The sequence below is a fragment of the Hipposideros armiger genome, unplaced genomic scaffold, assembly GCF_001890085.2.
Source record: "Hipposideros armiger isolate ML-2016 unplaced genomic scaffold, ASM189008v1 scaffold_369, whole genome shotgun sequence".
Classification (NCBI taxonomy): Eukaryota; Metazoa; Chordata; class Mammalia; order Chiroptera; family Hipposideridae; genus Hipposideros; species Hipposideros armiger.
In genome coordinates, this window is record NW_017731719.1 from 1971608 (window position 1) to 1986378 (window position 14771).

The 14771-nt window shown below is 42.2% G+C and overlaps 1 protein-coding gene across 1 annotated transcript in view; it reads left to right on the forward strand.

Annotated features, from left to right (window-relative positions):
* The window catches only part of MCUR1 (mitochondrial calcium uniporter regulator 1), a 35925-nt gene extending 32341 nt beyond the window's left edge, over positions 1–3584 (forward strand). Inside the window, exon 9 of the mRNA XM_019662188.1 lies at positions 268–3584. Coding sequence (XP_019517733.1) covers positions 268–323 — 56 coding nt within the window. The 3' untranslated portion in view covers positions 324–3584. The remainder of the gene's footprint in view (positions 1–267) is intronic.
* The last annotated feature ends 11187 nt before the right edge of the window (positions 3585–14771 follow it).

Consider the following 14771-nt stretch of genomic DNA (forward strand, 5'->3'; position numbering starts at 1 on the left):
CAAAACAAAACAAAAAGTTTTCTTGACTACTGAATACATTTGTACTTTGAAGATGATGATTTCAAGGCATGGAGTTTTTGTAATGGGCAGGCACTTTATGGAATGTGGGCATATCAGTGAGCAAGCTAAGTTTCTTGAGTTTTGGGGTTTTTTTTTTCTTTTGGTGGAAAGGTGGTTAGGTGTCTGTATGTTTCCTTAATAAAAAGATGTTCCCTCACGTAACTGCTAATATAACTAATACTATGCTCAATTATTTTTTTTTTACAGGGTCTATATTTACGTGCCTAACAGTAGCTCTGGGATTTTATCGCCTATGGATATAATAAAGTATCTATTTAAAGAGATTTCTATTGTTTTGCCTTAATACCAAATTGTTGTGCTTTTTTTTCCTCGTTTTAAATGTTAACCCCAGTTTTTATTTGATGAATATTATTTATTTTATGCAAATCATGGACGTAACCAAGGCAAAGAAGTCAGGAATTTCATAATTGCTCCTTTCGTCTTTTCTGTTTAGTTGACTTTATAACACTGAGAGGTGGTGGACAAAGCATGGAAGACTCCACTCAGCTGGATCAGTGAACTTGGTCTAAGTTGTGGGACATATCAACAGTAAACATTTGTATAGCTCTGCAATTTTAAATCTTTTGTCACATAGAAGATTTGGGTCTCCATTTAAAAGACACGTTGGCTTCACTAAGTGCTGAAGAATCATTGAAACTAAACCAAGAGCACCAAGTCCTCTTTAGGTACTGACCCAGTCCTTAACATCGCCCCAGCCCCTGTGTTAGAGTATTGTGTTTCAGCTCTAGTTGGTTGGTGTGTTAATGATACAGCTGTGCTTTACATCCAAAGGAGGCCTTTTTCTTTTAATTTCCATTGTCTTAGTAAGTTACTGTTAGGGTTATTTTTTAGATGCCTTCCAGCTAGCCTAATGAAGTGTAATTGTAATGGGGATTCTTTGTACCTCCATACTTCTCTCACTCCCAGCCTCCCTCTCATTTGATCCTTCTTCCTGTCCCTCATGATTTGAGAGCTATAATAATACTCCACTTGTGGCATTGCCTGCCTCGAAAACTTGCTAATTCTCAGCATGATGTCTGCTTCAGTTTGTGGGACAAGGTCTACTTCCTCCTGGTTTTCTTCTGCTTTTTATACAAGGGAGGCAGTCTGTTTTCCTTCTGTAGCAAAATCTAGATGTTTAGATAGTATATGCACTTTGTAAAAAGGTCTTTAATGAATATGTCTTTGCTACACAGATCACAGGCTTTCAAAATGAGAGAACTATCATGCCAAATATCCAAATTTAGGTTGATTTCTTTGGTGGTTAAAGACATTCTCATACCTACCTTACCTCTCTATATTTAAAACAAGTACATTCCTAGAAACAGCTGGGCTTCTTTTGGAGAAGCACATTTTCTTCTTATTTGAATGACAGGCACATGGGAGAAAATAAACATTTTAGAAATTATGGCATTGATAGCACCTTTTCTGTCTTTCTCCACATGCCCACATTACACATAATCTGCTACAGTGGAGAAACCACATGGAGACTTCGCAATCAAGCTGGTGGAATATACCCACCGTCACTGTTCCAGCCACACTGGCAAAAAAGTTGCCTTTTGTCCTTTGGATGTCATTTCTAAACTTTGGAAAGTGTAAGTCGTTGCCTTTTTTGAAAACATTTGTATAGCACAAAGATTCTGAACTTCAAATCAGTATGAAAATCAAGTACTTCTGCATTCATGGTATCAGTTTCAAAGTGAATAATAATTGAATCTTTTTCAACTAGATCCAAAATTATCTTACCTGCTTCATAAAATATTTTATCCATGTGTCCTTCCCCTATCCGAGAAAGGTCCCCAGAAAATACTGCACATTTAACAATTGCCGTAAGTATTAAAGACTGAAGTAAATGAGATCCCATTAAGACCTTATTTGCAACTATTTAATGTAGTTATAACTGGTTAGTAAGAGCTTGGAGAAAGAGCCTAGGAGAAAGACACTCTTCCAAAGTAAAGCATTCCCAAGAGGAGAAAATACTGTATATAATTATGTTTCAAAGCAAACACTAACTTGTATAGGTTAAAAACAGTGAAGTGACCTTACATCCTGATAAAATGTTTTTTTAGATAACATTCAGTCGGGTGACATTCTTTCATCTACCAAAAGTGTTTCAAAGGACATGCCTACTGGTGATGTTGGGCTGCATCAGTCCCTCACTTAATTTGGGTCATTGATTTTGCTGTCGAGTTCTCTGCCCCTACCTTGGGAACAATGAACTTTCCTTTGGATGGAGTGGATTGTATGCATCTGTGGAGGTGAGAAGGGTTAGGGACCATCTTCCCTATGTTTAGTCAAATGTATTCTATTTGAAAAATGTATGAGCCAAAAATCCAAGTTTCCCGTTCCCACTGCTGGCCCAGACATCTGTGAACAGCATAAGCACGCTGTGACTGGACATGGTATGATTATTTCTTGAGGTAGGCAGGATTCAGATCACTTTAGGAAATTAGGCATTAGCACTCAGAAGATGGACGCTGCCTGGAAAAACTTCCAGAAACCTGTGCCTAGCCCGGGGAAATTATCCATAGCTAGAAATTAAACACCCCTCTAGGCACAGATGCCTTAAGGACCAATGGCTAAGCCGAAAGTCAAATGTGACAGAAACTTTGTATTTCCTTTTCATGCACTAATTACTTCTTAAGGGTTCCTCTGCGTTCCTACTTTCTTCTCTCCCCTCCCCTGCCCTTTACTGTTTTTGAAAGAACCTAAACTCTTAATTCCACTTCTTTCCTGCTCCATTAATAAGCAAAACCTATTTGTGTGGATGGTTTTTTAGAGGAAACATGAATTTTGTGCTGGTCTTATTCCTCAGCTGGTTTTCTAGCTTAATTATCTAACCAAACTAAGTCTGAATGTATTCATTTTTTTCCCTTAACTATGCCAAGCACCTTGGTTAAGAAGTCACACGTTTAGGAAGAAAGGCTTGACTCAAAGCAGACACCTTAATTTGTCTCTGAACATTTAAAAACCAAAGTCCTGAGCCACCGTGGACATGACCCTCCCTGCCTGGGTTGTCTGGAGCTTAGCTTGTGCTTGTCCCCCTCTAGCCCCACTTAGTGATGTGGTCTTGCCTCTCACGTTCTGGCCTCCTTTCCAGCCATTCTGCCTGTGAATTAACTACATCACTGTTAGCAAGCTTTTCTCTTCCCCCATCCTAATATGCTGTGTTCTAAGAATTTTGGCATCATTTCTGAACAAATATCTGAGAGCACTAGAGAATTCATGTCTGGCAAACTTTGGCTTTAGCATATGTTTATCAAATCGTGATTTTTCTGACACTAAAGTAAAAATGCGCTAACCACAAATAATTTATTCTTTATATAAAATGTCTGAGAATGTTTAGCCTTTTATTGGAATTTTATTTGGAAAATACCTTTCTACAGATTTACACTTCTGTTCCTGTGATTATAACCCAAAGCATTTCTTAACACTTCTATTACTTACACAAATATTCAATTTCATTTTACTGTGTATTAGAGTATAACATTTTTATTATCTAAAATAAAATATTTAATTTTTTCTGTGTGACTAATATATTTTTCTGTTTGTTCAAATTGAGTATGACATCTAGAACAGCTTCTGCCTACACTGTATTTCAACTGTTATTCGATCCAATTGTATATGTTAACACTGGTGTATTGCAAGGCAACCTAGTACCTAAAAATTTGAATTTACAAAGAAGATAAATTTGAAAGTAATTATTTGATTTACAAAATAAATTTGTGTTTTCAAAAAGAATTCTTTTAGCATGCTCGCGTAAAAATACTTGTTTGAAGGGAAGTGAGGTTTATACACTAGGTTTTAAAAAGTGATAGAAACCCAAATCAAGCCAGCTTGAGCAAAAAGAAAGGAATTTGCTTTTTTTGGCTTCCATGGTCAAAGTTCAGGAAGAGCCAAACAACACCATCGGAACTCATCTCTCAGGCAAACTTCAAACGCAGAGAGCTGGAAACACCCAGCACATGCCCTACAACTCAGTGACTGGAGAGTTCCACTTTGAAAAACCTAGAAGGAAGTATCCAAAGCAAGCAGCTAGGGTAACGGCCGGCAGAAGGGTCCCGAGAGCGATGCGGGTTCGCGTAGCGGGCTTCTTCCCTGAGGACCTGTGAGCAAATACCCCACCTCTGGGAAATTCAGCTTCCCTTGAGCCAGCCCGCTCAGGCTGATCTTTGTTGTCATAAATGTCTGCTTAAGCGGAAAGCAAAGTAACACCTTGGGAAAGTGGGTACATGAAAGATAGCCCAGAAATTAATTTTAGGTACATTTCATTTTCTCCAACCAGAAATCTTTTACCAAAATTAGAGTCAAATGAACTAGATTTGAGGGTGAGCCATAATGTTTCTAAAAGGCCCTAAATAATTTGAAAACTCCGCCTTTGTGTTTAAAATGGCGTGCCATCTATATTTCAGATGTCAGTTGTCAGTCCACGTCATCTCACCTCAGCCCCACTCTCACATCTGTGGTGTGCAGACAGAGTAAAACCCTTCTCTTTGCTGTGGGCCTTTGATTTCTTTAAAAACAAGAACATTTCTAGCAATGGCTTTCTCTCTGGAATCTACCTCTGGCATTCCACAGCACAGCCTCACCAATCCTTATACGGCCAGTCATGTCTCTACCTTAAGTTTGCAGTTTCTGCTTGAGAACCTCAGACTGTAGGGCCCTGGGGAGGGGTTGTAGCGTCTGTCCACCGACACCCACAAGAGGCTGAGCATTGGTATCCTTAAACAGAGAGCAGTAAGCTTGGTCTTGTGCATATCACAGGGATGCAGATGACTGTTTTTAGGCCAACACTCTCAGGAATAAGTTGAAATATGTGGGCATTTTACAAGACTCTAACTTTTCAGTTTTGGTTTGTTTGGTTTTTGGGTTTTTTTGCGTATACTCTGTTTCAGTAAATCCTAATCAGTTGTTTTGAAGTCCCAGGTCAGCTTAATATTAAAGCCCAGGAAGCTTCATGCACAGTTTCAGCTTAGTGTGTCATTTCTGAAGTTACTGCCTTTAAAGGTTTTTGGGTTTTTTTTAAACTTTCCTCCTCAGCCATCTAGATTCGACAACACCCATTCTCCCAGGAGAAAAGAAATAGCTGCTTAGTGGCATCGTGTCCCAGCAGGAAAGTCAGTGTCTGCATAACACAGTGTATTTTTTACTATTTCTCTTTAATTTTACAGTAGTTTATGGTTTGGATGAACCTCACAGCATCCCAAGCAATGCTGTGGCAGTTTCTCTCAAACCTCAAGAACTGCTTTCTGTGAAAACCTCGATGGTTTCAGACTTTGTGAGGAAAAGATGGAAGCCAGGAGGTCAAGATGCTCAGTGAACCCATGAGAGCACTTACAATTTTTTTTTTTTACGTTTGTATCATTTGGATGCTTTCAAGTGCAAGTAACATAAAACTAACAGTGGCTTTTGCCTAATGACTTATTTTTTATTGTGAACTAAACGTTTTTTTTAATTAGTTTCAGCGGTACAACACAGTGCACTAGTTATACTTTTTACCCCTCAAAGTGACAAGCCCCCACCCCCAATCCGGCGCCCCACTCACCCCCATATCATACATATCTATTACAAGTCCCTTGACTCCACTCCCACACTGTACTCCACATCCCGTGACTATATATATATATATATATATTCACTTATAGTTGACATACAATAGTATACAACATCAGCTTCAGGTGTACAGTGCAGTGATCAAGCCTCTACCCCTTCCATTAAATGGTCTTCCTTCAGCCTTGGTCACAAACCTGATCACAATATTGCTGCCACAGCTCCAGGCATCACATCCTTACGTGGCAGCATCCAAAGCAAAACGAGAGAGAGGTGTAAAAGGCACTCCTCACAGATCTCCTTTTAATCGGGGAAAAGGCTCTTCCCTCCCACGGAAACTCCCTTATGTCCCATAGGCTAGGCCACATGGCCACCTATGGAAAGACAGGTTGCAAAATGGAATGTTTGGCTTTTTCAGCCCCTATAGTAGGAGGTGGTCAAGGAAGAAGGAGGCTAGAAATAGTTGTTGGGTTGGCATTCAACAGTGTTGGTTACAGTGCTCATGAAAATAAAACCGGCCGCACACTAAAAAGAACCATACAATTAGCTTTAAGTTACCATCCTTTAGTGGCTAGAAACAGCTCAGAATGTCCTTTCCCTTTTAATAACGTGGGCAGTTTTATTCCCTGTCACATAATATTTTTACTGGCTCTCCAACCAAATCTTCAATTCCTTTTTTTTTTTTTAAACTACTTTCCAGAATTATACTGTTGTTCTGGATTAATTTGCATGCTTGGTGGGGGGGGGGCAGAATTAATTGACAAATTCACATACACGCGGGTATTTCTCAGAACTTCTCAGTATACAGGGTTATATGTCCTTAGCTTTGCCATATTATTTGAGCCATAGCACAGCATACCCCAAGCACCACTCCCCTCACCTTCAAAGCAGCACGGGAGCCTTCCCACGGATCCTGCACCCTCAGCACCCACAGGTTTATTTTTGCCTCAGTTGCCTTAAGCTGCAAGACAAAAGCATGTTTCCTGCACACCGTCTCTCTTCCTCCTTTCCCAGCTTCCTGCTTTCCTCTTTACTAACTGTCTCTTCCAAGAATAACTCAGAACATAGATCCTTGATCTGAAATTCACATGGTTGCAGGAAGTAGTGTAAAAAGTAAGTCCACATTTGGTAGAATTCGAGCTCAGGGAGGGATGACTGGGCACAGCCAGTGGTCCTGGGGCTTTCAGGGTGGTGGACCTAGAAGGCATCATGTTCTGTGCCGAACAATATGGCCTTTGTCTGACGCTGTAAATTACTGATGTATCCAATTCCTGCATGCAACAGAGTACCTGCAGAAAGTCTGCTTATGATGCATGTATGCAATTAAATCACAAGGTCAGGCACTCATGAAAACAAAAAGCTGTTGAAACAAACATGGTCCGTCAGTTCGGCGTTTCCTCCATGAATATGTCTGTGAAGGCCCTGGCTTGGTTATTGCACCAGCAAGTGCTATTAGACAATCAGTAGCAAGTCCCCAAAGTTTAAGAAAACTCTAAGGGAAAAAGTGTAAGATGGAGATTAAGTCTATTAACGTCTTCCTGCCAATTAAAAAAATCATGATTATTTTGTTTTAGCAGCATAATATCTTGCTCTGGTTGTTAAACACCAGTTTTTAGAGACAGATAATTTCACAACCACTAATATGATGAGACGGACGCCTGGGGTTCAGCTCCCAGCCTTGCTACTTTAAACCATTTAATCTTGCCAATCCTTAGTTCCTTCCTTTCTAAAATAATAACAATAATAATGGGAATAAGTATAGTGCTTTTGTTTACTGTGTTCCAGGCACTTTCCACAGTCCTTGTGTGCTCACTGAATCTTCATCACATCGTATGAAGTAAGTACCATAGTGATCACTATTTTACACATGAGGAAATCAAAGCAGAAAGAATTGAAATACCATGCCCAAGAGCACCAGCCACTAAGTGGTGACTCCAGATTCAAACCCAAGCATTCTGACTCCCAGGAATAGAGCCTACCCAGCTGATGGCACTGGGTAAGACTCAAATGAGGTCAAATACATGGAAATGTTTTGTAAACTATAAAACCATACATGCATAGGAAACAGTGCAGTCCGTGTACCATAACTGGAATCACTTACTAGTAATTACTGTAATATTACTTATACCACCACCCAAACAAGTCAATTTCCCTTAGTATACTCCCCAGCATCCACCCCAGAGTACCAAGATAGATGAATTGAATGAGAAAGATGCAATATCCTAGGAAACGAATATAATCCTTTGAACATCTAGGATATAGATTGTAGTAGGTACTGAAGGAATAAGATAACCTGTAGGAAACCAGCATAACCTCTCAAGTGTTACACGACACCAGCCCTTCCTGTAAATCCCAGGTGAGTGTTCCTAATTTTATTTGGAGGTCTTTTATATAAAGGGATTGATGTTGACACGAAGCCCACTGTCTAAGCCTAAGATTCATCCAAAGTTTAGTTAGGCCTTAAATAATTCCTTATTGTTTAGTTTGGTACCCTTTTTTTGTGTGTGTGATGCTATAATTAACGAAGATATTTCATTCTTAATCGGCAAACTCAACCATCTGTATGTAGCACTGCATGAAAAAATTAAAAAATTTCAGCTGCTTTTCAAACGTTTCCCAGAAAGCTGGGCTACCAATGACAGCACCCTTGGGGACATTTACATCTCATTCACATTCATTTTATTTGTATAAAACCCTTCTTGCCTGATCACAGCTTTCGTGGCTCCCAAGTCCCCATCTCTTCTCAAGCAAAGCAGGACTTCAGATCTCAAAGAGGTGGGAGAAAGAATGGCACACTTGCAGGGCACACCATGCTTTTCGCCCCAATCTCTTGTGTGTTGAAAAAAATTATATATTATTAACAATATATACACACATACAACTTCACTAGAATAGGCGAATCCTCAGACAGAAAGTAGATTGATAGTTGCTCAGGGCTGGGAGGTGGTGCAAATGGAAAGTGAGTGCTAATAGGACAGGGTGTCTTTTAGGAGTGATGAAAATATTCTAAAAGTCGATTATGGTGATGGTTGCACAACTCTGTGAGTATACTGAGAACCATTGAATGGCACACTTTAAGTAGGTAAATTGTATGTTGAACTATATTTCAATAAAGCTTCTTTTTTAAATGTCCATATTGCACCTTCAATTTACAGATGAAAACCCAAAGCCAGAGCACCGTGCACTTGACTGCATCACACAGCCAGTTGCTGGAGGTTCAGACTGGGACCTGAGTGGGCCAATCCCTCCTTCAGTCCCCCTCCCCCTTCCTGTACACCCACCACATGACTCCTGACTAGTCTCCCAGCATGGTGCTTTGGTTGCTGTTAAATCCTAAATTACTTTTTATTAGGGCTCAGTGATAACTACATGAAATAATCTAGTCATCATCTCTATTTTTAAAATCTTTTATGAGAGGCAGAACCAACTCCTGGTCAGCCCAGGCAGAGAAACTGAACTCATCTATTTATGAGTCTGTCTCCCCAGCGGCACTGTAGGTGACCTTCCCACTGCCTCCAAGCAGGCCAGGAATTGCTTATGTCTCATCCCCAGTGGTCAGCATGGTGCTTATGGCAACCAAGTGGGGCAGAGCCACCCATCCTGACCACAGGACCCCTACTAGGGAGCAAGTCATCGAGGGGACAATAGGGGGCGCTATAACAGGGAGCCCCAGAGGTTACTCATCCAGGGGGCACAAACCACTCAACTCCACAGAAATGTCCTCTGTCAGGACCTCAGCAATTCCTTCCCCCCACCCCCATTTCTGGACTGACCCAGGCCAATGTAGGCAAGCCAAGTGTGCCTCAGAATTTCCCAATTGTGACCATCTTCTTAGACTTCCATTATCATCTGAGAAATGCCCATCCTTCTCTGCTCTTCCTGTCCCAGGCCCAGTCCATCTCAGGCTGCTGCATCCAGGAGGCCACTAAGATGTGGGATGGTGGAAAGGCTCTAGACAGAATTGGGGCTGGAGCATGCTGGTCTGGACACCACAGAATCTCTTTAAGCTTTAGTTTCCCTGCCTATAAAATAAGGAGGTGAACCAGGTCATTTTATTGTACTTTCCAGACCCAAAACCCTGATTCTAAAGCCCTCAGCCGTGGAACTCAGGGCCAACAGGGCCCACAGTACCCAATACTCATGGAATGGTAAAATCATGGAAGAGGCTTTCCATTAAAGAGTGTCCATTACAGTCATTAAAAGTACTATAGGGCCGGCCGAGTGGCGCGATGGTTAAGAACTCGCTTGGGACGCCAGAGGCCCCGGTTCAGATCCCACATATGAGGGCCAGTGACACTGCCCTCTACAGCTAAGATGCTGAACAACAGCTCGACCTGGAGCTGGGCTGCCATGAGTCACTGGTGACGGCTAGGCTGCAGCCACTGCTGCAGTGGGTTGCCATGGGCTACCGTGTGTAGCCAGTAGCCAGCGTGAGCGGCCAGCAGCCGGCAGTGAGCGGCTGTCCAGAAGCCGGTGACTGATCTGCCTCGCCCGGGAAGAGTGCAATGATGGTGCCAACTTGGGCCAGTGAAGCAACATCTTCCACAACTAGACTGAAGAACAAAAGGACAGCAACTTGTCTGTTCCCCTTCCCCCAATTCCCCAGCACTGTTCCCATCCCCCAATTCCCCAATAAAAATCTTTAAAAAAAAAAAAGTACTATAGGTTAGCAAAAAAAAAAAAAGAAAAGAACCTATTTTTTAAATCTAACTCATTTTCATTTACCCCAACATTTTCCTGAATCCCCATCACTCTTTATCAAAACTTAACTCTTACAGGAACCTGCCTGGATTGACCCCATTCTTCTCTATGTCCCGCCCTGTTAGCTTGCTGTGGTGTGATTAGGAACATGGTCTCCAGAGCCAGGCTGATGTGGTTTGAATCCTGTGTGACCTTTGGCAAATGACTTAACCTCTCAGTGCTTCAGTTTCCTTATCAGTACAATAGGGATAATAACAGTACCTACGTCATAGAGTCATTATGTGAGGATCAAATTAGTTTATATACTTGAACACCCAGTACCTAGAAACAATTTTGTGTTATCTTATTATCTTGAGTGTGTTATTTCCTACTTATTGATGTGTTTCCTAGTTGTCTCTCAACATCATTGGAAGGACTGTCCCCTATCTGACATGCTTTTCCAGGGCTGAAATAATGTGCACACAGCAGAGACTTTGATAAATGCTTATCTGTTTCCCAAAGCAATCTGTTTCAAATTAGGAGAAAGTCCTTCATCCGAATTTTTACCGAGGATAATCTGCCCTTATTTTAAATTCTGGGTGAGTGTTGAGGGGAAGAGCTGTCACTTTCTTGTTTCCCTTGTTTCTCGGAAGCCTTGTTTCATGTTTTCCCTGAAAGTGTCCTTTAGCCGTAGCCTCCCAGGTACCTCGGGACTGCCCTGTACTGGGCTTCAGATTACAGGTTAAAATTAGCCATATCACCCTGTGAGGGGGGACCAAAGGAGGCAGGAATGGGGTGGGAGCGGTTGAAACAGACCTGTAGTGGAGACAGTGGTATGGCGGGATCGAGGCAAGAGCCCCCTCAAATGTTGGCCTCCGCGGAGGGGTCACAGAGCCTCGGGATCCCCAAGGTTATAAAAATCCTGAATTCATGCCACAGCGTATGTCTCTTGTACAAGGTCTGCTGCTACATTTTTGCTGCGTTGACAACTGGAATCTTCCAGATTGTTCCTTTTGTGATTACAAACTGTCTTTAGAGTAGCATGGTGTGGGTGGATGCAGTTTATAGAACTACTTGGACCAAGCAGCCTACTCCTCAAAGGAGCACTTGCTTTACACTCTTCCAGCATCGTTTTTGCAAAACAACATAATATGTCAATCTATCTGGGGGAAAGGAAAGGAGGAAGGACATCATTCAATTAAAATACGTGAAGAATCACCAGAGTATAGGTCAGCTCTGAATAGAATTCAGCAGGAATTATCTGTCTTTTAAGCATCCTCCCTCCTGTCTCTGGACATTTTCCTCATTTTATGGTACCCATTCTTCTGTCAAATGCCCACTGCCTTCATGTATTCTCAGGACCCTAACCCATCGAAACAAACACAAAACCCTTTACTCTCAGGAAAGGAGCAAATCTCACCCTTTTATGGCTTTATTATTAAGATAGGCTTTGACAACAAAAAGACCTGGCTCCAATCCTAGTTCTTCTTTTTCCTCATTGTCTGAACTACTGCGAATTACCTCACCTCTCCTATATAAAATACAGGTCATAATGCTCACCATACCTGGTAGTGTGCTTTTAGCTGCAAGTAACTGAAAAGCCAACTCAAGTGGGTTTAACCATAAGGACATATGTTGACCCACATAATCAGAAGTTCAAAGGTGGGACAGGCTGACTGAACCCTCCCCAAGTGTCAGGCACCCAGGTTCTTTCTGCATCTCTGCCTTTCATCCTCAGTGTCAGTTGCATCTCAAGGCACTTTTCACAATCAGAGTGGCTGCGAGCAGGATAGCGAGGGCCATTTCCTCCGACACAAATTAATAACTGCCACAAGGGAATGCTATATAGTGATTGGCTTAGCCCTGGGTTGCGAAGCCAATTACTAGCAAAATAGGGACAGGAGTGCCATGATTCATAAATAGACCAGTGGTTCTCAAACTTGAACATGTATCAGAATTACCTGGAGAACTTATTAATCCACAGATAATTGGGCCTCAGTGCCAGAGCTTCTGATTCGGTGGGTCCAGAGAAGAGCCTGAGAATTTACCTTTCTAGCAAGTTCTGAGGTGACACTGATGCTGCTGGACCACACCTTGAGAACTACCAGCATAGACTAATTAGGAGTGCCTCTGGACGGGGGTCAATTCCCCAAGTTGCACAGTGAGGATGGAAGTGACCTTCAAAATCTTGCAGAGTCAATGTGGAGATTGTTTTAGTCTATTGCTGTGCAACAAAACTCTTCAAATCTTAGTGGCTTAAAACAGCAATTGATTACTATAATGTTTCTAATGGTTCTGTGGGTTGACTAGACTCACATGCAGTTGTAATCGGAGGTTGGTTGGGGACAGAATTGTCCAAAGGCTACATTGAGCTTGACGTCCAAGATGGCTTCTTCATTCACATGTCTGGTACCTAATTTGGGAAGGGTGCAGCCACTGAGAGTTGGCCAGGCATCTCTTTCTCCACCTCAGACCCTCCACATGGCTAGCTTGGGCTTCCTCACAACATGGTGGTTTCAGGAGAATTAGACTTCTTATATGACAATTGACTTTCCCCAGAATGACCATCCAAGAGGCCACGGCAGAAGCTGTAATGCTTCTCCTGATCTAGCCTTGGAAACCAGCCAGCCAGTGTCACTTCTGCCCCATTCTACTAGTTACGTGTGAGTCACAGGGCCAGCCTAGATTCATGGGGAGGGCACCACACAAGGGCATTAGTAAGCAGAGAGGCAAGGGTCATTAAGGGGCTGTCTTGGGGACTAGCTACCACGGGGATTAAAGGAGATCACGCATGTAAAATCCTGAGTATGAAGGTAAGTAAAGCGTTTACCATAAGTGCTCAGGAAATGAGCATTATTATTATTGCTGTTATTTTGGGGTGGAGGGAGCGGTTTGCTTATTACACTTTATCTGTTATTGAGGTATTTACGCTTTCTCAACTAGAAAGGATTTTCAGGCACTAGCCAAAAGGTGAGGCAATATTTTCTTGGAGTGTAACTATTTCCTTAACCAGGAGTCAGACCTGTACTCCTAAGTATATCTGCTATTCAATGCAAATGTTCCTTTTCTGTTGGCTTCCATATGGCTTCTACAGCACAATGTTGGCTTTTGATGAGAGGTTGTTTTTTTTTTTTTTTTGTGGATTTCATCTTTGACTATTCAGCATATGCTGTGTACCAGGCACTGTACTAGGCTTTGAGGATTTTTTTTTTTTTTTTTTTTACTCAGGCTTCTGGAGATTGGCTGATTTTAATAATCATGACTGTTCTTTTATTCGGTATCAGTACTTATATAAATCTAGTCCTCCAATGTCCTCATTCACATTTCAGTTATGGAAGGTCTCTAGAACAACAACTTATCAAGTTTCTCTGGATCACTCCCATTCAGCCACCTCTATTCTGAAGACAAATATGCCTTCCCAATTTGAACAATACTATGCATCGCTTCGTTTCAGAACAGACTTGTAGATAGGATGATTTTTCTATTTATTTCTGCCAAACATGTACATATATATCTTAGTTTTTTGTTTGTTTGTTTGTTTGTTTGTTTTTAAAGATTTTTATTGGGGAATTGGGGGAATGGGAACAGTGCTGAGGAATTGGGGGGAAGGCGAACAGACAAGTTGCTGTCCTTTTGTTCTTCAGTCTAGTTGTGGAGGACGTTGCTTCACTGGCCCAAGTTGGCACCATCATTGCGCTCTTCCCAGGCGAGGCACATCAGTCGCCGGCTTCTGGATGGCCGCTCACTGCGGCTGCTGGCCGCTCACGCTGGCTGCTGGCTGCTGGCTACACACAGTAGCCAATGGCAACCCACTGCCACAGGGGCTGCAGCCTACCGTCGCTGGTGACTCACGGCAGCCCAGCTCCAGGTTGAGCTGTTGTTCAGCATCTTAGCTGTGGAGGGCAGTGTCACTGGCCCTCATATGTGGGATCCGAACCGGGGCCCTCTGGCGTCCCAAGCCAGTTTTTAACCATTGCACCACTCGGCCGGCCCTATATCTTAGTTTTATACTTACTGTTTTTCCCCCTTTTGTTTAGAGTGAGAGTGAGTTGGATTTTTAGTCAACTGCATGATTGAGAGAAGCTTGAGGAGCTTTGTTTCTGCATGTTGTTGGGGGTGGGGGAGGATTGGTGCAATCTATAAGAAGAATCTATGGGCTCAGAGGGAAAAAAGCAAGGAGCGCCTGAGGAACTAGAGTATTTGTTCTGTCATCTAGGGTAACCATGTGGCCCTGCCAAACTCTGATGTGTTTAGACCTGAGTTTCTAGGAGGAGACTGTACAAAGGCAAGTTCCTGGGATTTGTTCTATGTTCTGAGCCGGCCGAGGTGTTCTCACTGGGCTATTTCTGTATAAAATGCTGTCTGGAACCATCTGAGAATCCACTAACCACCGTGGTTTACTGTAATAAATCTTCTAGTCACTCTCTGTTGCATCATTTCCCCTCCATTTTATGCTTAAGAGAATGACTGTGTGTGAAAGA